A 25,587-nucleotide genomic window follows, 5' to 3' on the forward strand; every position below is an offset into this window, starting at 1 on the left:
CTGTGCCAGATGTGTCTCCTCCGCAAAACACAGGCTGTTTGTGGTGTCACCTTGTCCAATACTGCCCCCTGGTGGCGGACTGAGGGATTTACATCATCAGAGCCACCGGCCGCATCGTGAGGTAGACTACGGAGGCCCATCTTTTCCAAACTGTGCGGCGCTTAAATGTTACATTTCCATTGAAAACTGTTCTGGGTTTTACTCAGTGCAGTTATCCAGCGTAATCCAAAGAGCATGCCTTGTCTGTGTATTCTTAAAAAACAGCATCAACAAGGACAGACAGTGTCGTTGATGTGAAGTACCACTCTGACACAGCACCTCCGATGTCAGCTACTTGAGACAGACCCCCCTTCAGCCTGCTAAACCTGAGTGAGTGAGTGTGTGTGAGTGTGTGTGAGTCAATGAGTTAGTGTGTGAGTGTGTGTGAGTCAATGAGTTAGTGTGTGAGTGTGAGTGAGTCAATGAGTTAGTGTGTGAGTGAGTGAGTGAGTGTGTGTGAGTGAGTCAATGAGTTAGTGTGTGAGTGAGTGAGTGAGTGTGTGTGAGTGTGTGTGAGTCAATGAGTGAGTGTGTGTGTGAGTGAGTGAGTGTGTGTGAGTCAATGAGTTAGTGTGTGAGTGAGTGAGTGAGTGTGTGAGTGTGTGTGAGTGAGTGTGTGAGTGTGTGTGAGTGAGTGTGTGAGTGAGTGAGTGTGTGTGAGTGAGTGTGTGAGTGTGTGTGAGTGAGTGTGTGAGTGAGTGAGTGTGTGTGAGTCAATGAGTTAGTGTGTGAGTGAGTGAGTGAGTGAGTGAGTGTGAGTCAATGAGTTAGTGTGTGAGTGAGTGAGTGAGTTAGTTAGTGAGTTAGTGAGTGAGTGTGTGAGTGAGTGTGTGTGAGTCAATGAGTTAGTGTGTGAGTGAGTGAGTGTGAGTCAATGAGTTAGTGTGTGAGTGAGTGAGTGAGTTAGTTAGTGAGTTAGTGTGTGAGTGAGTGAGTGAGTGAGTGAGTGTGTGTGAGTGTGTGAGAGTCAATGAGTTAGTGTGTGAGTGAGTGAGTGAGTGAGTGTGAGTCAATGAGTTAGTGTGTGAGTGAGTGAGTGAGTTAGTTAGTGAGTTAGTGTGTGAGTGAGTGAGTGAGTGAGTGTGTGTGAGTGTGTGTGAGTCAATGAGTTAGTGTGTGAGTGAGTGAGTGAGTGTGAGTCAATGAGTTAGTGCGTGAGTGAGTGAGTGAGTTAGTTAGTGAGTCATTGTGTGAGTGAGTGAGTGAGTGTGTGTGAGTGTGTGTGAGTCAATGAGTTAGTGTGTGAGTGAGTGAGTGAGTGAGTGTGAGTCAATGAGTTAGTGTGTGAGTGAGTGATTTAGTTAGTGAGTTAGTGTGTGAGTGAGTGAGTGAGTGTGTGTGAGTCAATGAGTTAGTGTGAGTGAATGAGTGAGTGTGTGAGTGAGTGAGTGAGTGAGTTAGTGTGTGAGTGAGTGGGTGAGTGAGTGAGTATGTGTGTGTGTGAGTGAGTGAGTGAGTGAGTGAGAGGGTGTGTGTGTGTGTGAGTGAGTGAGTGAGTGAGTGAACGAGTGTGTGAGTGAGTCAGTGAGTCAGTGAGTAACTGAGTATGTGAGTGAGTGAGTGAGTGAGTGAGTGTGTGAGTTTGAGTGAGTCAATGAGTTAGTGTGTGAGTGAGTGAGTGAGTTAGTGTGTGATTGAGTGTGTGAGTGTGTGTGAGACAATGAGTTAGTGTGTGAGTGAGTGAGTGAGTGTGTGTGAGTGAGTCAATGAGTTAGTGTGTGAGTGAGTGAGTGAGTGTGTGTGAGTGTGTGTGAGTCAATGAGTGAGTGTGTGTGTGAGTGAGTGAGTGTGTGTGAGTCAATGAGTTAGTGTGTGAGTGAGTGAGTGAGTGTGTGAGTGAGTGTGTGTGAGTCAATGAGTTAGTGTGTGAGTGAGTGAGTGAGTGTGAGTCAATGAGTTAGTGTGTGAGTGAGTGAGTGAGTTAGTTAGTGAGTTAGTGTGTGAGTGAGTGAGTGAGTGAGTGTGTGTGAGTGAGTGTGTGAGTGAGTGAGTGTGTGTGAGTCAATGAGTTAGTGTGTGAGTGAGTGAGTGAGTGGGTGAGTGTGAGTCAATGAGTTAGTGTGTGAGTGAGTGAGTGAGTTAGTTAGTGAGTTAGTGAGTGAGTGTGTGAGTGAGTGTGTGTGAGTCAATGAGTTAGTGTGTGAGTGAGTGAGTGAGTGTGAGTCAATGAGTTAGTGTGTGAGTGAGTGAGTGAGTGAGTTAGTTAGTTAGTGAGTTAGTGAGTGAGTGTGTGAGTGAGTGTGTGTGAGTCAATGAGTTAGTGTGTGAGTGAGTGAGTGTGTGTGAGTCAATGAGTTAGTGTGTGAGTGAGTGAGTGAGTGAGTGTGAGTCAATGAGTTAGTGTGTGAGTGAGTGAGTGAGTTAGTTAGTGAGTTAGTGTGTGAGTGAGTGAGTGAGTGAGTGAGTGTGTGTGAGTGTGTGTGAGTCAATGAGGTAGTGTGTGAGTGAGTGAGTGAGTGTGAGTCAATGAGTTAGTGTGTGAGTGAGTGAGTGAGTGTGAGTCAATGAGTTAGTGTGTGAGTGAGTGAGTTAGTTAGTGAGTTAGTGTGTGAGTGAGTGAGTGTGTGTGAGTGAGTGTGAGTCAATGAGTTAGTGTGTGAGTGAGTGAGTGAGTGTGAGTCAATGAGTTAGTGTGTGAGTGAGTGAGTGAGTTAGTTAGTGAGTTAGTGTGTGAGTGAGTGAGTGAGTGAGTGTGTGTGAGTGTGTGAGTCAATGACTTAGTGTGTGAGTGAGTGAGTGAGTGAGTGTGAGTCAATGAGTTAGTGCGTGAGTGAGTGAGTGAGTTAGTTAGTGAGTCATTGTGTGAGTGAGTGAGTGAGTGTGTGTGAGTGTGTGTGAGTCAATGAGTTAGTGTGTGAGTGAGTGAGTGAGTGAGTGTGAGTCAATGAGTTAGTGTGTGAGTGAGTGAGTGATTTAGTTAGTGAGTTAGTGTGTGAGTGAGTGAGTGAGTGTGTGTGAGTCAATGAGTTAGTGTGAGTGAGTGAGTGAGTGTGTGAGTGAGTGAGTGAGTGAATTAGTGTGTGAGTGAGTGGGTGAGTGAGTGAGTATGTGTGTGTGTGAGTGAGTGAGTGAGTGAGTGAGAGGGTGTGTGTGTGTGTGAGTGAGTGAGTGAGTGAACGAGTGTGTGAGTGAGTCAGTGAGTCAGTGAGTAACTGAGTATGTGAGTGAGTGAGTGAGTGAGTGAGTGTGTGAGTTTGAGTGAGTCAATGAGTTAGTGTGTGAGTGAGTGAGTTAGTGTGTGATTGAGTGTGTGAGTGTGTGTGAGTCAATGAGTTAGTGTGTGAGTGAGTGAGTGAGTGTGTGTGAGTGAGTCAATGAGTTAGTGTGTGAGTGAGTGAGTGAGTGTGTGTGAGTGTGTGTGAGTCAATGAGTGAGTGTGTGTGTGAGTGAGTGAGTGTGTGTGAGTCAATGAGTTAGTGTGTGAGTGAGTGAGTGAGTGTGTGAGTGTGTGTGAGTGAGTGTGTGAGTGTGTGTGAGTGAGTGTGTGAGTGAGTGAGTGTGTGTGAGTGAGTGTGTGAGCGTCTTGGCAAACTCCACAGAACAAATCCTGCACAAAAATAAATGAATAAATAGATAAAAAAGGAAAAAGAAGAATGCCTCTAGAGAGGAGCTCAGCCATCTCAACATGGGTTCGCTCCCCCCAGTGGAGAAAAATATATTAGCAAAGTCAATTGCCTAAACAGCTGAAGGAAATTCACTAATCACCCAGCCCCTCACCTGAAACACTCAGCACCCATTTTGGTCTGCAGTTCCACAGAGAGAAATGAGTTCAACAAACACACTGGTGAAGGAAAGACCTGCAAAGAACAGTGGTGCTAAATCAATTGTGCAAAGACCAGAGTGACTGACGGTGAGAATGGACTTCCTTATTTATTGTTTGGTGCAATTATTTGTTTGAAATATCCAAGTCAGTTTAAGGCAATTGATTGTTTGATTCAAATTGTTGATGGGTTTATATATAGTGGGTCTCATTCATGAAACATTAGTAAATCTATGTTCAGATTTGCACATAAACCTACTCCGGATTCATGAACGCCACGGCAAACTCAGATCTGATCGTAAACACGTGTGTATGATCATGAATGCCAATCCATCGTAAAGTGAAAGCGCGCTCCCGGTAATCAGCAATTAGCATAAATCCCCGCCCCTGAATAGACATATAAGGAGGTGTAGGCGCATCCAGTCGACCTGTCAGTCATCATGGCGCAAACAAGGAAAGAGAGAGAGAAAGAAAAAAAAAATATATATATATATATATATATATATATATATATATATATATATATAAAATCCGAGATCGAAATCTTCTTGGGTGAAATATATTTTATTGGGTAAAAAATATTTTATTTTCTTCTATCAGTAGTGGTGTTGTGACAGGGACAGGCAAAGCGAAGGCCTGGAAGGAGGTGACAGATGCTGTTAATGTTGCCTCTGTAGACAATAGAACCATATCCGAGGTTAAACGTAAATGGTTTGACATGAAACTGGAGGCAAAGAAACGCATGCATCAGCCACAGGAGGAGGAGGCTCACAGGCACAAATATCACCTGCTGACGAGCGCATCGCTGGCATTATTGGGGAGACCTCTCTGTCAGGAATTATACCTGACGGAGACACCGGCATGCCTCCACTGGAGACAACATCAAACCCAGATGGTAAGGTGATAATTGTTGTATCATAATACATTCTGAAAACCATTACTGAGAGCTTGGTGGTTAGTATAGTTTAACCTAGGTCGTACAGTCCCACCAAACAAACAGAACATTTGTGGGGGTTTCTCTTCGGATTGAAGTGGAAACGGGAAACCAGTAATGTTATATTGTGCGATATGGTGCGTAATGGATATCAGTGTCGGAATGTAGAGCTATTTAACATTCAGTTAAATAAAACTGCAGTTTTGTATGCATCGTCTTCAAATTATTTGAATCTTAATAGCCTAAAGCTCTGTTTTATACTGTACAGCTCCAAACAACTCTTCAAGGGTTCTGAATTTCTGTATGTTTACACTAGGACTCGGAACTGTACTGTCCTCTCGGGTCCACTTTTGCACGTGTTCTTGTGTTTGATTTGCACTTTGTTGTACGTCGCTCTGGATAAGAGCGTCTGCTAAATGCCACGTAATGTAACGTAATGTAAAAATAAGTCTGCAGCCAACGTAAATTAAACATTTTTCAAATAAGATTTATTTAATGTTTCTTTCAAATGAAAAAAGAGCCACGCATAAAACGAAAAAAAACAAACGTGTCATATTTCTAGCTGGCGAGTGCTCCTCCCATGATGTGGCTCCACCACCTGCTGCCGCCGCTGCTGCTCCTGCTGCACCCAGGTACCGAGGCCGAAGAGGTGATCCGGCTGACCTTACCGATGAGGTCCTGAGGAATCAAGAAAGTCTACTTACAGCAGTCAACCAAATCAACACGTCCCTCCAAGAAATTAACACCAGCTTGAAGGAAATCTGCAAGGCACTTTTGCGTCCTCAACAATAAAGTGTTATGTTGTCAGTATTGTGTGATGTCTGTGTTTATCCTGGGAAAACACGTATTTACTACAAGATAATCAAGCTACTCTCTTTTACTCTGATAATTAAATATAGCCTATTTGTATACATTTTAAAGAGCATGACCTGAAAATGAACTGAGGTAGCCTACTGAAACAGGATGTTGTATGTAAATATAAAACAAAATACAAATGAAACTAACTTTTTGCAAAGCTTGTCGGCCTAAAATGTGCACAGCTTATTCAGTCTTAGCAACACTTACCTTAAAATTGCTCTTCAAGTTGCTGGCGTGTCTGTATAGCAGCCGCATCTCGAGGCCCAAGAGCTGGTTCCGGAGGCAGTCGTTCCTCTGTATTGGGGACTTCAGGCAGGGGAAGGCCCTGTTTAATGGTCACATTGTGCAGGACACAGCAGGCTAATATTATTTTGCACACCTTCACGGGTGCATAAAGAAGGGTACCACCTTTATTGTCCAGGCAGATCCATCTTGCCTTCAAGACCCCGTTTGTGCGCTCCACAACGGCCTGAGTAGCAGCGTGTGCCTCACAGATCAGTTGCACATTAACAGAATGAAAGTTTTTCCGGTTTATGTAAGCAAATGCATGACAAAGAATGTGTAATCTATTGAGTTGATTTTCATAGATAATTCACAATCATGAACCTAATCTGGATCTTAAACCTGCTAATTGCCAACTAATTTAACTAAATGTATTACATTTTTAATTGTCATGTTCATATCACGTGTTTCAAAGGCATCTGCGTATTGTTTACATAACAGAGCGCAATATGAATAAAAACGTAAATTTCCAATAGTGACAAGCATTATTTATGTGCATTCTTGAATTTACACAAGCACTACGCGTGGTCAGCAGCAGGTGTAGATTTTGTTAGTAGCTACGAAAAGATCGGAGCTACTAACATATTGATGAATGCCAAAAACCCGTAAATTTCCCTCTACTCGCATTTTACACACAAATTCGTTCAGCTCACGTTTCATGAATGAGACCCAATGTGTATATCCAACTCAGGATGGCAATTGATTGTTTGATTTAAAGTGTTTGATGGATTTCATTTAAATGTTTGACATCCGATTCATTCTTATGAAGAAGCCAAGTGCTTAGAGGGGCAGTACATACTTAAAAAATGTATTCTTTACTTTTGTACAATGTTTGTACAATAGTGTATATATATTCTTTCATAACTGCCCATCTTGTGTTTTCCACCATTCCAAAGGTTTTTTAGCTACTGCTGCTGCTACTGCTGCAGCTACTGTTACTGCTACTTCAATCAATGAAAGTGACTCAAATCCAAAATAAAAGGAGAAAGAAATTTTCTGTCTGGTCATTGGAGTAAAGAGTAAAGTCCCAGTGTAACTCTGGTCAAGCCCAGTCAACCCCTTTCAAGTTAGGGGAAAGCACAGAAAAAACAACACATAACTTAACAGTGAGTGTGTGTGAGTGAGTGTGTGAGTGAGTGAGTGTGTGTGAGTCAATGAGTTAGTGTGTGAGTGAGTGAGTGAGTGTGAGTCAATGAGTTAGTGTGTGAGTGAGTGAGTGAGTTAGTTAGTGAGTTAGTGAGTGAGTGAGTGTGTGAGTGAGTGAGTGTGAGTCAATGAGTTAGTGAGTGAGTGAGTGAGTGAGTGAGTGAGAGTCAATGAGTTAGTGTGTGAGTGAGGGAGTGAGTGTGAGTCAATGAGTTAGTGTGTGAGTGAGTGTGAGTCAATGAGTTAGTGTGTGAGTGAGTGAGTTAGTTAGTGAGTTAGTGAGTGAGTGAGTGTGTGTGAGTCAATGAGTTAGTGTGTGAGTGAGTGAGTGAGTGCGTTAGTGTGTGTGAGTGAGTGTGTGAGTGAGTGAGTGTGTGTGAGTCAATGAGTTAGTGTGTGAGTGAGTGAGTGAGTGAGTGTGAGTCAATGAGTTAGTGTGTGAGTGAGTGAGTTAGTTAGTGAGTTAGTGTGTGAGTGAGTGAGTGAGTGTGTGTGAGTGTGTGTGAGTCAATGAGGTAGTCTGTGAGTGAGTGAGTGAGTGTGAGTCAATGAGTTAGTGTGTGAGTGAGTGAGTGAGTGTGAGTCAATGAGTTAGTGTGTGAGTGAGTGAGTGAGTTAGTTTGTGAGTTAGTGTGTGAGTGAGTGAGTGAGTGAGTGTGTGTGTGTGAGTGTGTGTGAGTCAATGAGTTAGTGTGTGAGTGTGTGTGAGTGAGTGAGTGTGTGTGAGTCAATGAGTTAGTGTGTGAGTGAGTGAGTGAGTGAGTGTGAGTCAATGAGTTAGTGTGTGAGTGAGTGTGAGTCAATGAGTTAGTGTGTGAGTGAGTGAGTTAGTTAGTGAGTTAGTGAGTGAGTGAGTGTGTGTGAGTCAATGAGTTAGTGTGTGAGTGAGTGAGTGAGTGCGTTAGTGTGTGTGAGTGAGTGTGTGAGTGAGTGAGTGTGTGTGAGTCAATGAGTTAGTGTGTGAGTGAGTGAGTGAGTGAGTGTGAGTCAATGAGTTAGTGTGTGAGTGAGTGAGTTAGTTAGTGAGTTAGTGTGTGAGTGAGTGAGTGAGTGTGTGTGAGTGTGTGTGAGTCAATGAGGTAGTCTGTGAGTGAGTGAGTGAGTGTGAGTCAATGAGTTAGTGTGTGAGTGAGTGAGTGAGTGAGTGTGAGTCAATGAGTTAGTGTGTGAGTGAGTGAGTGAGTTAGTTTGTGAGTTAGTGTGTGAGTGAGTGAGTGAGTGAGTGTGTGTGTGAGTGTGTGTGAGTCAATGAGTTAGTGTGTGAGTGAGTGAGTGAGTGTGAGTCAATGAGTTAGTGTGTGAGTGAGTGAGTGAGTTAGTTAGTGAGTCATTGTGTGAGTGAGTGAGTGTGTGTGAGTGTGTGTGAGTGTGTGTGAGTGTGTGTGAGTGTGTGAGTGAGTGAGTGAGTGAGTGAGTGAGTGAGTGAGTGAGTGAGTGAGTGTGAGTCAATGAGTTAGTGTGTGAGTGAGTGAGTGAGTTAGTTTGTGAGTTAGTGTGTGAGTGAGTGAGTGCGTGAGTGTGTGTGTGTGAGTGTGTGTGAGTCAATGAGTTAGTGTGTGAGTGAGTGAGTGAGTGTGAGTCAATGAGTTAGTGTGTGAGTGAGTGAGTGAGTTAGTTAGTGAGTCATTGTGTGAGTGTGTGAGTGTGTGAGTGTGTGTGAGTGTGTGTGAGTGTGTGAGAGTGTGTGTGAGTGTGTGAGTGAGTGAGTGAGTGAGTGAGTGAGTGAGTGAGTGAGTGAGTGAGTGAGTGAGTGAGTGAGTGAGTGAGTGAGTGAGTGAGTGAGTGGGTGGGTGGGTGGGTGGGTGGGTGAGTGGGTGGGTGGGTGGGTGGGTTACAAGCTGGGTGCATGAGGTGATTTGCATCTAAAACTTATTTGGCTGGGGACAAACATTCACATGAGGCTAACTTTAATATGATTCATTTATTATTTTCATTGAAGCATCTCTGCATCACAATGCTGCAAACACGGAAACATGGAGGTTTTTCCGAAATGTGTAGCCACATCAAAGTCTGTTGTGCGTTAAGACTGAGCCGTGCTGGGTTAGATTTATCCACTGTTGAGATTGTTGAGCTCTAGATGATGGCTGCTTTTGTCTGAATTGAAAGGAGGGGCACTTTTTTGTCACACTGCAGTAATTAAGTGGGATAAAATCACAAAACGGATCTGCCCTGATCTGCCACACAGCCTTACAGTAAAACCCTCAAATCTTCCCCTCAAATCCAAATCCGGCACTGGTTTTTACTTTCTCCCTGGTATGGTAATTAACTGAGCAGTTACTGCAACCGATTGGCCAGACTGTCTTCACACCTGAATCTCAAACCTCTGGTGTCGATGAAGCATTCTGTGTGTCTATAACAGCTAGCTCTGGTGTCTATGAAGCATTGTGTGTATCTATAACAGCTAGCTCTGGTGTCTATGAAGCATTCTGTGTGTCTATAACAGCTAGCTCTGGTGTCTATGAAGCATTATGTGTGTCTATAACAGCTAGCTCTGGTGTCTATGAAGCATTCTGTGTGTCTATAACAGCTAGCTCTGGTGTCTATGAAGCATTGTGTGTATCTATAACAGCTAGCTCTGGTGTCTATGAAGCATTCTGTGTGTCTATAACAGCTAGCTCTGGTGTCTATGAAGCATTCTGTGTGTCTATAACAGCTAGCTCTGGTGTCTATGAAGCATTCTGTGTGTCTATAACAGCTAGCTCTGGTGTCTATGAAGCATTGTGTGTATCTATAACAGCTAGCTCTGGTGTCTATGAAGCATTCTGTGTGTCTATAACAGCTAGCTCTGGTGTCTATGAAGCATTCTGTGTGTCTATAACAGCTAGCTCTGGTGTCTATGAATCATTCTGTGTGTCTATAACAGCTAGCTCTGGTGTCTATGAAGTTTTCTGTGTGTCTATAACAGCTAGCTCTGGTGTCTATGAAGCATTGTGTGTATCTATAACAGCTAGCTCTGGTGTCTATGAAGCATTCTGTGTGTCTATAACAGCTAGCTCTGGTGTCTATGAATCATTCTGTGTGTCTATAACAGCTAGCTCTGGTGTCTATGAAGTTTTCTGTGTGTCTATAACAGCTAGCTCTGGTGTCTATGAAGCATTCTGTGTCTATAACAGCTAGCTCTGGTGTCTATGAAGCATTATGTGTATCTATAACAGCTAGGTCGCTACTAGAAGCAAGAGTACTGCAAAGTGAAACAAAAAGCCAACAGCGCTTGCGATTGCTTTTCCTCAATGGCAACAGCTATCAAAAAACTATATAAAGATATAAAAGAGATATAAAAATAAAAGCAGTATAGAAATAGATATAAAATACAAAATGGAGAGGAGTGGGGGAGTTGATGATGGAGGAGTATTTTGTTGTCAACACAGGACCACAGCCAGGCTAAATAATCCTGCATTGTATGTCTTTAAACAGTAACACTTTGAAGGGTCCTACATAAGAGCTATATAATTCATTCATAAGCCCTACATAGTTCATAAGTGCTTATTGTCAATAACCTCAAATAGGTATATGGTGTGTTCTGCCAACATTGATGACATATACCAGGGGTGTCAACATCCAGTCCTGGAGGGCTGCAGTGTCTGCTGGTATTTGCGGTTTCCTATGAATCAGCGGCCAATTCCAGGACTGGAGTTTGGAACCCCTGACACACACAGTGTCATTCCTTTTGGTATATCATGGTAATGTCACTTACATTACATTACATTACATTACATTAATGGCATTTGGCAGACCCTCTTATCCAGAGTGACATACAGTTGATTAGATTAAGCAGGAGACAATCCTCCCCTAGAGCAATGCAGGGTTAAGGGCCTTGCTCAAGGGCCCAACGACTGTGTGGATCTTATTGTGGCTCCACCGACCTTGTGGGTCCCAGTCATTTACCTTAACCACTACGCTACAGGCCGCCCCACTTACTGCATGAATGTTGACAAAGCTATGACACACCATGTGCCAATTTGCAGTTATTGACATAATCACTCATGAATGCTGTGTGCTGTGTACTACATATGAAGGAGTTATATAGGAGTTATTCAAAGAATGTGATACCCTTTAAACTATCAGTGCAGAAAGACAAAAGAATAAACTGATATATACGGTCAGGAGGAGCGGCCTGTCCGTCGTCCCAGAGGTGACCAGCCGATGCGTAACCCTGGCGGAGACCTGAGCAGCTGTCCCGAAACAGAGACCATTACGCACACATTTACACATGCATTTACACACGCATTTACACACACGTGCGCATTTACGTGTACTTACACACACGCATGTGGCTGGAAGGGTGTTAGTTTATACACAGTTGCCATTTGTGTCCTGGAGATTCGGGGTAAGTGTATTTTTATGATTTATGGTTATATTCTTCATGATTTTTTGTAACTCACTTCTTGGGGTCGTGTCATGGACGTAGCCTGTGTGTGAGAATTTGTGCTGTTTCTTGGTCGGTGCGGTTAATCCAGCGCACTCGTGTTATTAGTATTTAGTAATAGTAATGTTGCATCTTTACTTGTGGGTCATATTAAAAGTTATATTTTAACTTGCTTCACTTCAACAAATGAATTGAAACAATTAAATATTTGTCAATAAGTCCTCACAGTATGTAATGGGTATTTCAGAAATGAACTGAACTGAACTCCACCTGGTTTTTTAATCTGTTTTGCATGGGGTTGTTATGACGGGCAGGGCATGATGGGAAGGCTGGTACCTGTAACCTGCAGGTGTGCCTTGATTTTGACCGTCCCGGCGGGGAACGTTGCGAGCTCACAGACGTACACCCCGCTGTGCCACACTTCCAGATCCGGGAGCACCAGGGACAAACCCCAAAACTCCTCCCCAGATTTCTCCAACACCATGGAGACGTTGTTCCAGAAGTGATGTGGAGGTCCATGACTGGGGTTGTAAATGGCGATCTTGTGTTCCTGGTGGCCCTCCACTTTCCTCCACTCGATCTGCACGAGGTTGTACTCGTCGTGATCATCCTCCATTCGGCACGGGAGTGTGGCCGGCTGGCCTTCGGTCACATTGACCGAATATGAGCGATCCAAATTCCCGAAATGACCTGACAAGAGAAACAAAAGGCAAACCCCGAACATTTTCATTAAGTCTGTGTGCATTCTGTTATTGTTTACACACAGGTACTGTTCTGTACCCAGAGGACCGGTGAAAAGCGACGGACGTTTACCGTGAGCACTGCCACATTTTCACAGGGAACTGAACGCTAACCGTCTTTCCTTCTCACTGGATTTCAGGTGAAAAATAAACGCACACACAAACTGTTAAACGCACACATAAACGCACACACGAACTGTTAAACGCACACACAAACGCACACACAAACTGTTAAACGCACACATAAACGCACACACAAACTGTTAAACGCACACATAAACGCACACACAAACGCACACACAAACTGTTAAACGCACACACAAACGCACACACAAACGCACACACAAACTGTTAAACGCACACATAAACGCACACACAAACTGTTAAACGCACACACAAACTGTTAAACGCACACATAAACGCACACACAAACTGTTAAACGCACACACAAACTGTAGGACCAGAGTTGGGGAAAGCTGTCCTAACTGCAAATTACAACTTTGATAATTAGTGATTTGTGCTAGTCTCTCTCTCTCTCTCTCTCTCTCTCTGTCTCATAAATGAGCTCTTTACTTCAAAATGGTTCTTTGTCATGGGAGCTTTCACACTTCACAACGATGATAGAGGATTCAAGTACTCAAAAGGGTTTTCCTATGGAAAAAAGGGTATGAGAGAGGAGAGAGAATATTGCAATATTTATACATTTCGCACATAAATCATTCCCAGATACACATGCATGATCAAAATGCCTGGAAAAGAATTGTTCATCATTGGCAGCACTGCATACCCTTATCATAGATAGTCACAGGCAGGCACAGTGAGGTCCATATGTATTTGGACAATCTTAAAGGGCCGTCATTTCCACACAGTGCACACATGCATACCCTCAAGTTAAAGCTGACAGACTCACTGCACTTTACGTGAGCCGTTCTCACTCCCATCGCATCACATTACTGTTATTTAGCTGAAGCCTTCATCCAAAGCAACCTACAGTTGATTAGACCTCTCCCGCTCGCTCCCTTGCGGTGACTTACCTTGGGTGAAGGTGGAGAAGAGTAAAATGGCGATGGCTGTGAGACTCCCGTCCGAAGCCATGTTTCAGCTCTCCTCTCTCCCGACGGCTGTTAAAGCACTTAAACTGAAAGCGAGAGAGTACTCAGTCAGCGTCTCTCACAGGAAGCCGCCGCTTTTTGCTCTGCAGACAGAAACCACAGCGATGCTGCCGCGCCGAGCATCACCTGCGGGGAGACGGCCGCACATCGGCTTCTGCCGTTTCCCAGCAACGCGTTTCATCTCAGCCAATGGGGCGGCGAGACGAGTCAGACGTTCTGACTGCTCCGCTTTACACTTCGCTCGCCGAGAACCGAAGAAGTCCCCAAGAATTGATCAGGCGATTAACTTAACCAACGTTTCCATGAGAACTGCGTCACCGCCTGACCTTTCACAGAGGAAGTCATGACAGACGTGCTCTCTTGCAGCAATGCGTTCTCAGCGGAAGGTGTGCTGTTTTACGTTTATGTTTATCTCAGGTAGCTTAGTAGCTGTACTGCGGGGTTCTTTTCTTGATTAGACCACAGTAAATGAATTTTTTAAATTAGAGATAGATAGATAGATAGATAGATAGATAGACAATCATAGTGCTTTACAACGATTAGGGGAAACTCGCCTCAACTCAAGCACCCACCTGGGTGATCTGCCATTTTGCACCAGAACGCACACCACACACAAGAACTGTGTATTGTGTAAATTAATCAGGGGCTGACAGGTTGAACGAGTTTAGCCAGGACACCGGGGAACCTCCCTTTAGTGATCTTTAATGACCCCATCACTGCGCTGGGGCATTGTGGGAACTCTGACCTGAGGGAAGACTGCCCCCTACTGGCCCACAAAACCACTTCAAGCAGCAACTGAGTTTTCACAGACATCCTCCAATCCAAGAACTGACCGAGCCCACACCTGCCTCGCTGGAGCCATTCAGCAGGAGCCAGGTGCATGATGGGATGGCGCTGTCATTCCACGTCGGGGGTGCAGAGCAAGGGCCGATCCGCTTCAGGACTTTGTGGCAACTTCTGCTCTGAATTATTTTATGAGCTAAATAATGTCTTGATCGTGGCGGCACGAATGGTGCAGTGGGTAGCACTGCCGCCTCACAGCAAGGAGGTCCTGGGTTCGAATCTGTGCGGAGTTTGCATGTTCTCCCCGTGTCTGCGTGGGTTTCCTCCGGGTACTCCGGTCTCCTCCCACAGTCCAAAGACATGCAGGTTAGGCTGATTGGAGAGTCTAAATTGCCCGTGGGTATGAGTGTGTGAGTGAATGTTGGGTGTGCCCTGCGATGGACTGGCGACCTGTCCAGGGTGTATTCCTGCCTTTCACCCCAATGTATGCTGGGATAGGTTCCAGCCCCCCTGCGACCCTGTTCAGGATAAGCGGGTTAGGATAATGAACGAATGAATGGATGGATGTCTTGATCAGACATTTATATATGCACCAGCTACAGCTGCAGACTGCTAGTGTGTCCTAAAGACTCTACTCTGCTCCAGTGCAGGAGTCAACCAGCGTAATTTCCAGAGCTGTCGGAAAAATAAATTAAGGTAACCGATTGGAACAAAGACCAGCTCGCAGACCGGCCTTCCAGGACCGGAGCTGTGCACTCCTGCTCTACGTCTTTTCAAGAAACACAGCTGAAATGTACGATCACATATAGGACAGGAGGTCCTGAAATTACCAGTGCTGCTGGCGATCCTTCTTCCCCTCCAATCAGGGTCTGGCATTCCTTCTTCCCCTCCAATCGGGGACTGGCATTCCTTCTTCCCCTCCAATCAGGGACTGGCATTCCTTCTTCCCCTCCAATCAGGGACTGGCATTCCTTCTTCCCCTCCAATCGGGGACTGGTTTTATAGCAGGGACACCAGGGGAGTGTGACTGCTGGCCGGTCAGTGAGATCAATCAACCAATGAACCAATCAGGCAGAGCGGAAAACAGGCAGTAATATTGGCCAGGTTTGAGGATCTGGGTCCTGCAAGCCCTGATCACATTCTACGTCTGTGCCAGATGTGTCTCCTCCGCAAAACACAGGCTGTTTGTGGTGTCACCTTGTCCAATACTGCCCCCTGGTGGCGGACTGAGGGATTTACATCATCAGAGCCACCGGCCGCATCGTGAGGTAGACTACGGAGACCCATCTTTTCCAAACTGTGCGGCGCTTAAATGTTACATTTCCATTGAAAACTGTTCTGGGTTTGACTCAGTGCAGTTATCCAGCGTAATCCAAAGAACATGCCTTGTCTGTGTACTCTTATAAAACAGCATCAACAAGGACAGACAGTGTCGTTGATGCGAAGCACCACTCTGACGCAGCACCTCCGATGTCAGCTACTTGAGACAGACCCCCCTTCAGCCTGCTAAACCTGAGTGAGTGAGTGTGTGTGAGTGTGTGTGAGTCAATGAGTTAGTGTGTGAGTGTGTGTGAGTCAATGAGTTAGTGTGTGAGTGTGAGTGAGTCAATGAGTTAGTGTGTGAGTGAGTGAGTCAGTGTGTGTGTGTGTGTGTGAGTGAGTCAATGAGTTAGTGTGTGAGTGAGTGAGTGAGTGAGTGTGTGTGAGTGTGTGTGAGTCAATGAGTTAGTGTGTGAGTGTGAGTGAGTCAATGAGTTAGTGTGTGAGTGAGTGAATGAGTGTGTGTGTGTGTGAGTGAGTCAATGAGTTAGTGTGTGAGTGAGTGAGTGTGTGTGTGTGTGTGTGAGTCAATGAGTGAGTGTGTGTGTGAGTGAGTGAGTGTGTGTGAGTAAGTCAATGAGTTAGTGTGTGAGTGAGTGAGTGAGTGTGTGTGAGTGTGTGTGAGTCAATGAGTGAGTGTGTGTGTGAGTGAGTGAGTGTGTGTGAGTCAATGAGTTAGTGTGTGAGTGAGTGAGTGAGTGTGTGAGTGTGTGTGAGTGAGTGTGTGAGTGTGTGTGAGTGAGTGTGTGAGTGAGTGAGTGTGTGTGAGTGTGTGTGAGTGAGTGTGTGAGTGAGTGAGTGTGTGTGAGTCAATGAGTTAGTGTGTGAGTGAGTGAGTGAGTGAGTGAGTGTGAGTCAATGAGTTAGTGTGTGAGTGAGTGAGTGAGTTAGTTAGTGAGTTAGTGAGTGAGTGTGTGAGTGAGTGAGTGTGAGTCAATGAGTTAGTGTGTGAGTGAGTGAGTGAATTAGTTAGTGAGTTAGTGAGTGAGTGTGTGAGTGAGTGTGTGTGAGTCAATGAGTTAGTGTGTGAGTGAGTGAGTGAGTGTGAGTCAATGAGTTAGTGTGTGAGTGAGTGAGTGAGTTAGTTAGTGAGTTAGTGTGTGAGTGAGTGAGTGAGTGAGTGAGTGAGTGTGTGTGAGTGTGTGAGAGTCAATGAGTTAGTGTGTGAGTGAGTGAGTGAGTGAGTGTGAGTCAATGAGTTAGTGTGTGAGTGTGAGTGAGTGTGTGAGTGTGAGTCAATGAGTTTGTGTGTGAGTGAGTGAGTGAGTTAGTTAGTGAGTTAGTGAGTGAGTGTGTGAGTGAGTGAGTGTGAGTCAATGAGTTAGTGTGTGAGTGAGTGAGTGAGTTAGTTAGTGAGTTAGTGAGTGAGTGTGTGAGTGAGTGTGTGTGAGTCAATGAGTTAGTGTGTGAGTGAGTGAGTGAGTGAGTGTGAGTCAATGAGTTAGTGGGTGAGTGAGTGAGTGATTTAGTTAGTGAGTTAGTGTGTGAGTGAGTGAGTGAGTGAGTGAGTGTGTGTGAGTGTGTGAGAGTTAGTTAGTGAGTTAGTGTGTGAGTGAGTGAGTGAGTGAGTGAGTGTGTGTGAGTGTGTGAGAGTCAATGAGTTAGTGTGTGAGTGAGTGAGTGAGTGTGAGTCAATGAGTTAGTGTGTGAGTGTGAGTGAGTGTGTGTGAGTGAGTGTGTGAGTGAGTGAGTGTGTGTGAGTCAATGAGTTAGTGTGTGAGTGAGTGAGTGAGTGAGTGAGTGAGTGAGTGTGTGTGAGTGAGTGAGTGTGTGTGAGTCAATGAGTTAGTGTGTGAGTGAGTGAGTGTGTGAGTGTGTGTGAGTGAGTGTGTGAGTGAGTGAGTGTGTGTGAGTCAATGAGTTAGTGTGTGAGTGAGTGAGTGAGTGTGTGTGAGTCAATGAGTTAGTGTGTGAGTGAGTGAGTGAGTGTGTGAGTGTGTGTGAGTGAGTGTGTGAGTGTGTGTGAGTGAGTGTGTGAGTGAGTGAGTGTATGTGAGTGAGTGTGTGAGTGTGTGTGACTGAGTGTGTGAGTGAGTGAGTGTGTGTGAGTCAATGAGTTAGTGTGTGAGTGAGTGAGTGAGTGAGTGAGTGTGAGTCAATGAGTTAGTGTGTGAGTGAGTGAGTGAGTGAGCTAGTTAGTGAGTTAGTGAGTGAGTGTGTGAGTGAGTGAGTGTGAGTACATGAGTTAGTGTGTGAGTGAGTGAGTGAGTTAGTTAGTGAGTTAGTGAGTGAGTGTGTGAGTGAGTGTGTGTGAGTTAATGAGTTAGTGTGTGAGTGAGTGTGAGTCAATGAGTTAGTGTGTGAGTGAGTGAGTGAGTTAGATAGTGAGTTAGTGTGTGAGTGAGTGAGTGAGTGAGTGAGTGAGTGTGTGTGAGTGTGTGAGAGTCAATGAGTTAGTGTGTGAGTGAGTGTGAGTCAATGAGTTAGTGTGTGAGTGTGTGTGAGTGTGTGAGTGTGTGTGAGTGAGTGTGTGAGTGAGTGAGTGTGTGTGAGTCAATGAGTTAGATGTGTGAGTGAGTGAGTGAGTGAGTGTGTGTGAGTGAGTGTGTGAGTGAGTGAGTGTGTGTGAGTCAATGAGTAAGTGTGTGAGTGAGTGAGTGAGTGTGTGAGTGTGTGTGAGTGAGTGTGTGAGTGAGTGAGTGTGTGTGAGTCAATGAGTTAGTGTGAGTGAGTGAGTGAGTGTGAGTCAATGAGTTAGTGTGTGAGTGAGTGAGTGAGTTAGTTAGTGAGTTAGTGTGTGAGTGAGTGAGTTAGTGAGTGCGTGTGTGTGAGTGTGTGTGAGTCAATGAGGTAGTGTGTGAGTGAGTGAGTGAGTGTGAGTCAATGAGTTAGTGTGTGAGTGAGTGAGTGAGTGTGAGTCAATGAGTGAGTGTGTGAGTGAGTGAGTTAGTTAGTGAGTTAGTGTGTGAGTGAGTGAGTGAGTGTGTGTGAGTGAGTGTGAGACAATGAGTTAGTGTGTGAGTGAGTGAGTGAGTGTGAGTCAATGAGTTAGTGTGTGAGTGAGTGAGTGAGTTAGCTGGTGAGTTAGTGTGTGAGTGAGTGAGTGAGTGAGTGTGTGTGAGTGTGTGTGAGTCAATGAGTTAGTGTGTGAGTGAGTGAGTGAGTGTGAGTCAATGAGTTAGTGCGTGAGTGAGTGAGTGAGTTAGTTAGTGAGTCATTGTGTGAGTGAGTGAGTGAGTGTGTGTGAGTGTGTGTGAGTCAATGAGTTAGTGTGTGAGTGAGTGAGTGAGTGTGAGTCAATGAGTTAGTGTGTGAGTGAGTGAGTGATTTAGTTAGTGAGTTAGTGTGTGAGTGAGTGAGTGAGTGTGTGTGAGTCAATGACTTAGTGTGAGTGAGTGAGTGAGTGTGTGAGTGAGTTAGTGAGTGAGTTAGTGTGTGAGTGAGTGGGTGAGTGAGTGAGTGTGTGTGTGTGTGTGTGTGTGAGTGAGTGAGTGAGTGAGAGGGTGTGTGCGTGTGTGAGTGAGTGAGTGAGTGAGTGAACGAGTGTGTGAGTGAGTCAGTGAGTCAGTGAGTAACTGAGTATGTGAGTGAGTGAGTGAGTGAACGAGTGTGTGAGTGAGTCAGTGAGTCAGTGAGTAACTGAGTATGTGAGTGAGTTAGTGTGTGTGAGTGAGTCAATGAGTTAGTGTGTGAGTGAGTGAGTGAGTGTGTGTGAGTGAGTCAATGAGTTAGTGTGTGAGTGAGTGAGTGAGTGAGTGAGTGAGTGTGTGTGAGTGTGTGTGAGTCAATGAGTGAGTGTGTGAGTGAGTGAGTGAGTGTGTGTGAGTGAGTCAATGAGTTAGTGTGTGAGTGAGTGAGTGAGTGAGTGAGTGAGTGTGTGTGAGTGTGTGTGAGTCAATGAGTGAGTGTGTGTGTGAGTGAGTGAGTGTGTGTGAGTCAATGAGTTAGTGTGTGAGTGAGTGAGTGAGTGAGTGAGTGTGAGTCAATGAGTTAGTGTGTGAGTGAGTGAGTGAGTTAGTTAGTGAGTTAGTGAGTGAGTGTGTGAGTGAGTGAGTGTGAGTCAATGAGTTAGTGTGTGAGTGAGTGAGTGAATTAGTTAGTGAGTTAGTGAGTGAGTGTGTGAGTGAGTGTGTGTGAGTCAATGAGTTAGTGTGTGAGTGAGTGAGTGAGTGTGAGTCAATGAGTTAGTGTGTGAGTGAGTGAGTGAGTTAGTTAGTGAGTTAGTGTGTGAGTGAGTGAGTGAGTGAGTGAGTGAGTGTGTGTGAGTGTGTGAGAGTCAATGAGTTAGTGTGTGAGTGAGTGAGTGAGTGAGTGTGAGTCAATGAGTTAGTGTGTGAGTGTGAGTGAGTGTGTGAGTGTGAGTCAATGAGTTTGTGTGTGAGTGAGTGAGTGAGTTAGTTAGTGAGTTAGTGAGTGAGTGTGTGAGTGAGTGAGTGTGAGTCAATGAGTTAGTGTGTGAGTGAGTGAGTGAGTTAGTTAGTGAGTTAGTGAGTGAGTGTGTGAGTGAGTGTGTGTGAGTCAATGAGTTAGTGTGTGAGTGAGTGAGTGAGTGTGAGTCAATGAGTTAGTGGGTGAGTGAGTGAGTGAGTTAGTTAGTGAGTTAGTGTGTGAGTGAGTGAGTGAGTGAGTGTGTGTGAGTGTGTGAGAGTTAGTTAGTGAGTTAGTGTGTGAGTGAGTGAGTGAGTGAGTGAGTGAGTGTGTGTGAGTGTGTGAGAGTCAATGAGTTACTGTGTGAGTGAGTGAGTGAGTGTGAGTCAATGAGTTAGTGTGTGAGTGTGAGTGAGTGTGTGTGAGTGAGTGTGTGAGTGAGTGAGTGTGTGTGAGTCAATGAGTTAGTGTGTGAGTGAGTGAGTGAGTGAGTGAGTGAGTGTGTGTGAGTGAGTGAGTGTGTGTGAGTCAATGAGTTAGTGTGTGAGTGAGTGAGTGCGTGAGTGTGTGTGAGTGAGTGTGTGAGTGAGTGAGTGTGTGTGAGTCAATGAGTTAGTGTGTGAGTGAGTGAGTGAGTGTGTGTGAGTGTGTGTGAGTCAATGAGTGAGTGTGTGAGTGAGTGAGTGAGTGTGTGTGAGTCAATGAGTTAGTGTGTGAGTGAGTGAGTGAGTGTGTGAGTGTGTGTGAGTGAGTGTGTGAGTGTGTGTGAGTGAGTGTGTGAGTGAGTGAGTGTATGTGAGTGAGTGTGTGAGTGTGTGTGACTGAGTGTGTGAGTGAGTGAGTGTGTGTGAGTCAATGAGTTAGTGTATGAGTGAGTGAGTGAGTGAGTGAGTGTGAGTCAATGAGTTAGTGTGTGAGTGAGTGAGTGAGTGAGCTAGTTAGTGAGTGAGTGTGTGAGTGAGTGAGTGTGAGTACATGAGTTAGTGTGTGAGTGAGTGAGTGAGTTAGTTAGTGAGTTAGTGAGTGAGTGTGTGAGTGAGTGTGTGTGAGTTAATGAGTTAGTGTGTGAGTGAGTGAGTGAGTGAGTGTGAGTCAATGAGTTAGTGTGTGAGTGAGTGAGTGAGTTAGATAGTGAGTTAGTGTGTGAGTGAGTGAGTGAGTGAGTGAGTGTGTGTGAGTGTGTGAGAGTCAATGAGTTAGTGTGTGAGTGAGTGTGAGTCAATGAGATAGTGTGTGAGTGTGTGTGAGTGTGTGAGTGTGTGTGAGTGAGTGTGTGAGTGAGTGAGTGTGTGTGAGTCAATGAGTTAGATGTGTGAGTGAGTGAGTGAGTGAGTGAGTGTGTGTGAGTGAGTGTGTGAGTGAGTGAGTGTGTGTGAGTCAATGAGTAAGTGTGTGAGTGAGTGAGTGAGTGCGTGAGTGTGTGTGAGTGAGTGTGTGAGTGAGTGAGTGTGTGTGAGTCAATGAGTTAGTGTGAGTGAGTGAGTGAGTGTGAGTCAATGAGTTAGTGTGTGAGTGAGTGAGTGAGTTAGTTAGTGAGTTAGTGTGTGAGTGAGTGAGTTAGTGAGTGCGTGTGTGTGAGTGTGTGTGAGTCAATGAGGTAGTGTGTGAGTGAGTGAGTGAGTGTGAGTCAATGAGTTAGTGTGTGAGTGAGTGAGTGAGTGTGAGTCAATGAGTGAGTGTGTGAGTGAGTGAGTTAGTTAGTGAGTTAGTGTGTGAGTGAGTGAGTGAGTGAGTGTGTGTGAGTGAGTGTGAGTCAATGAGTTAGTGTGTGAGTGAGTGAGTGAGTGTGAGTCAATGAGTTAGTGTGTGAGTGAGTGAGTGAGTTAGCTGGTGAGTTAGTGTGTGAGTGAGTGAGTGAGTGAGTGTGTGTGAGTGTGTGTGAGTCAATGAGTTAGTGTGTGAGTGAGTGAGTGAGTGTGAGTCAATGAGTTAGTGCGTGAGTGAGTGAGTGAGTTAGTTAGTGAGTCATTGTGTGAGTGAGTGAGTGAGTGTGTGTGAGTGTGTGTGAGTCAATGAGTTAGTGTGTGAGTGAGTGAGTGAGTGTGAGTCAATGAGTTAGTGTGTGAGTGAGTGAGTGATTTAGTTAGTGAGTTAGTGTGTGAGTGAGTGAGTGAGTGTGTGTGAGTCAATGACTTAGTGTGAGTGAGTGAGTGTGTGAGTGAGTGAGTGAGTGTGTTAGTGTGTGAGTGAGTGGGTGAGTGAGTGAGTGAGTGTGTGTGTGTGTGTGTGAGTGAGTGAGTGAGTGAGAGGGTGTGTCTGTGTGTGAGTGAGTGAGTGAGTGAGTGAACGAGTGTGTGAGTGAGTCAGTGAGTAACTGAGTATGTGAGTGAGTGAGTGAGTGAACGAGTGTGTGAGTGAGTCAGTGAGTCAGTGAGTAACTGAGTATGTGAGTGAGTTAGTGTGTGTGAGTGAGTCAATGAGTTAGTGTGTGAGTGAGTGAGTGAGTGTGTGTGAGTGAGTCAATGAGTTAGTGTGTGAGTGAGTGAGTGAGTGAGTGAGTGTGTGTGAGTGTGTGTGAGTCAATGAGTGAGTGTGTGAGTGAGTGAGTGAGTGTGTGTGAGTGAGTCAATGAGTTAGTGTGTGAGTGAGTGAGTGAGTGAGTGAGTGAGTGTGTGTGAGTGTGTGTGAGTCAATGAGTGAGTGTGTGTGTGAGTGAGTGAGTGTGTGTGAGTCAATGAGTTAGTGTGTGAGTGAGTGAGTGAGTGTGTGAGTGTGTGTGAGTGAGTGTGTGAGTATGTGTGAGTGAGTGTGTGAGTGAGTGAGGGTGTGTGAGTGAGTGTGTGAGTGTGTGTGAGTGAGTGTGTGAGTGAGTGAGTGTGTGTGAGTCAATGAGTTAGTGTGTGAGTGAGTGAGTGAGTGAGTGAGTGTGAGTCAATGAGTTAGTGAGTGAGTTAGTTAGTGAATTAGTGAGTGAGTGTGTGAGTGAGTGAGTGTGAGTCAATGAGTTAGTGTGTGAGTGAGTGAGTGAGTTAGTTAGTGAGATAGTGAGTGAGTGTGTGAGTGAGTGTGTGTGAGTCAATGAGTTAGTGTGTGAGTGAGTGAGTGAGTGTGAGTCAATGAGTTAGTGTGTGAGTGAGTGAGTGAGTGAGTGTGTGTGAGTGTGTGAGAGTCAATGAGTTAGTGTGTGAGTGAGTGAGTGAGTGTGAGTCAATGAGTTAGTGTGTGAGTGTGTGTGAGTGAGTCTGTGATTGTGTGTGAATGAGTGTGTGAGTGAGTGAGTGAGTGAGTGTGTGTGAGTCAATGAGTTAGTGTGTGAGTGTGAGTGAGTCAATGAGTTAGTGTGTGAGTGAGTGAGTGAGTGTGTGTGTGTGTGAGTGAGTCAATGAGTTAGTGTGTGAGTGAGTGAGTGAGTGAGTGTGTGTGAGTGTGTGTGAGTCAATGAGTTAGTGTGTGAGTGTGAGTGAGTCAATGAGTTAGTGTGTGAATGAGTGAGTGAGTGAGTGTGTGTGTGTGTGTGTGAGTGAGTCAATGAGTTAGTGTGTGAGTGAGTGAGTGAGTGAGTTTGTGTGTGTGTGTGTGAGTCAATGAGTGAGTGTGTGTGTGAGTGAGTGAGTGAGTGTGTGAGTAAGTCAATGAGTTAGTGTGTGAGTGAGTGAGAGAGTGTGTGTTAGTGTGTGTGAGTCAATGAGTGAGTGTGTGTGTGAGTGAGTGAGTGTGTGTGAGTAAGTCAATGAGTTAGTGTGTGAGTGAGTGAGAGAGTGTGTGTGAGTGTGTGTGAGTGAGTGTGTGAGTGTGTGTGAGTGAGTGTGTGAGTGAGTGAGTGTGTGTGAGTGAGTGCGTGAGTGTGTGTGAGTGAGTGTGTGAGTGAGTGAGTGTGTGTGAGTCAATGAGTTAGTGTGTGAGTGAGTGAGTGAGTGAGTGAGTGTGAGTCAATGAGTTAGTGCTTGAGTGAGTGAGTGAGTTAGTTAGTGAGTTAGTGAGTGAGTGTGTGAGTGAGTGTGTGTGAGTCAATGAGTTAGTTTGTGAGTGAGTGAGTGAGTTAGTTAGTGAGTTAGTGAGTGAGTGTGTGAGTGAGTGAGTGTGAGTCAATGAGTTAGTGTGTGAGTGAGTGAGTGAGTTTGTTAGTGAGTTAGTGAGTGAGTGTGTGAGTGAGTGTGTGTGGGTCAATGAGTTAGTGTGTGAGTGAGTGAGTGTGTGTGTGTCAATGAGTTAGTGTGTGAGTGAGTGAGTTAGTTAGTGAGTCAATGAGTTAGTGTGTGAGTGAGTGGGTGAGTGAGTGAGTGTGAGTCAATGAGTTAGTGTGTGAGTGAGTGAGTGAGTTAGTGAGTGAGTGTGTGAGTGAGTGAGTGTGAGTCAATGAGTTAGTGTGTGAGTAAGTGAGTGAGTTAGTTAGTGAGTTAGTGAGTGAGTGTGTGAGTGAGTGTGTGTGAGTCAATGAGTTAGTGTGTGAGTGAGTGAGTGAGTGTGAGTCAATGAGTTAGTGTGTGAGTGAGTGAGTGAGTTAGTTAGTGAGTTAGTGTGTGAGTGAGTGAGTGAGTGAGTGAGTGCGTGTGTGTGAGTGTGTGAGAGTCAATGAGTTAGTGTGTGAGTGTGAGTGAGTGTGTGAGTGTGTGTGAGTGAGTGTGTGAGTGAGTGAGTGTGTGTGAGTCAATGAGTTAGTGTGTGAGTGAGTGAGTGAGTGAGTGAGTGTGTGTGAGTGAGTGAGTGTGTGTGAGTCAATGAGTTAGTGTGTGAGTGAGTGAGTGCGTGAGTGTGTGTGAGTGAGTGTGTGAGTGAGTGAGTGTGTGTGAGTCAATGAGTTAGTGTGTGAATGAGTGAGTGAGTGAATGTGAGTCAATGAGTTAGTGTGTGAGTGAGTGAGTGAGTTAGTTTGTGAGTTAGTGTGTGAGTGAGTCAGTGAGTGAGTGCGTGTGTGTGAGTGTGTGTGAGTCAATGAGGTAGTGTGTGAGTGAGTGTGTGTGAGTCAATGAGTTAGTGTGTGAGTGAGTGAGTGAGTGAGTGTGAGTCAATGAGTTAGTTTGTGAGTGAGTGAGTTAGTTAGTGAGCTAGTGTGTGAGTGAGTGAGTGAGTGAGTGTGTGTGAGTGAGTGTGAGTCAATGAGTTAGTGTGTGACTGAGTGAGTGAGTGTGAGTCAATTAGTTAGTGTGTGAGTGAGTGAGTGAGTGAGTTAGTTAGTGAGTTAGTGTGTGAGTGAGTGAGTGAGTGTGTGTGAGTGTGTGTGAGTCAATGAGTTAGTGTGTGAGTGAGTGAGTGTGAGTCAATGAGTTAGTGCGTGAGTGAGTGAGTGAGTTAGTTAGTGAGTCATTGTGTGAGTGAGTGCGGGAGTGTGTGTGAGTGTGTGTGAGTCAATGAGTTAGTGTGTGAGTGAGTGAGTGAGTGTGAGTGAGTGAGTTAGTGTGTGAGTGAGTGGGTGAGTGAGTGAGTGTGTGTGTGTGTGAGTGAGTGAGTGAGTGAGTGAGAGGGTGTGTGTGTGTGTGAGTGAGTGAGTGAACGAGTGTGTGAGTGAGTCAGTGAGTCAGTGAGTAACTGAGTATGTGAGTGAGTGAGTGAGTGTGTGAGTTTGAGTGAGTCAATGAGTTAGTGTGTGAGTGAGTGAGTTAGTGTGTGATTGAGTGTGTGAGTGTGTGTGAGTCAATGAGTTAGTGTGTGAGTGAGTGTGTGTGAGTGAGTCAATGAGTTAGTGTGTGAGTGAGTGAGTGAGTGAGTGAGTGTGTGTGAGTGAGTCAGTGAGTCAGTGAGTAACTGAGTATGTGAGTGAGTGAGTGAGTGTGTGAGTTTGAGTGAATCAATGAGTTAGTGTGTGAGTGAGTGAGTTAGTGTGTGATTGAGTGTGTGAGTGTGTGTGAGTGAATGAGTTAGTGTGTGAGTGAGTGAGTGTGTGTGAGTGAATCAATGAGTGAGTGTGTGTGTGAGTGAGTGAGTGTGTGAGTGTGTGAGTGAATGAGTGTGTGTGAGTCAATGAGTTAGTGTGTGAGAGTGAGTGAGTGAGTGAGTGAGTG

At 45.1% G+C, this 25,587-nt stretch overlaps 1 protein-coding gene across 1 annotated transcript in view; it reads right to left on the reverse strand.

Moving 5' to 3' along the window:
• The window catches only part of LOC133133585 (nectin-1-like), a 14,654-nt gene extending 1,322 nt beyond the window's left edge, over nucleotides 1-13,332 (reverse strand). Inside the window, exons 1-2 of the mRNA XM_061249685.1 lie at nucleotides 13,160-13,332; nucleotides 11,722-12,075 (exon numbers count right to left, since the gene is read on the reverse strand). Of these exons, the coding sequence (XP_061105669.1) occupies nucleotides 11,722-12,075; nucleotides 13,160-13,220 (415 nt within the window). The 5' untranslated portion in view covers nucleotides 13,221-13,332. The remainder of the gene's footprint in view (nucleotides 1-11,721; nucleotides 12,076-13,159) is intronic.
• Between the last annotated feature and the right edge of the window lie 12,255 nt (nucleotides 13,333-25,587).

This window comes from Conger conger, chromosome 7 (assembly GCF_963514075.1).
Source record: "Conger conger chromosome 7, fConCon1.1, whole genome shotgun sequence".
NCBI lineage: Eukaryota > Metazoa > Chordata > Actinopteri > Anguilliformes > Congridae > Conger > Conger conger.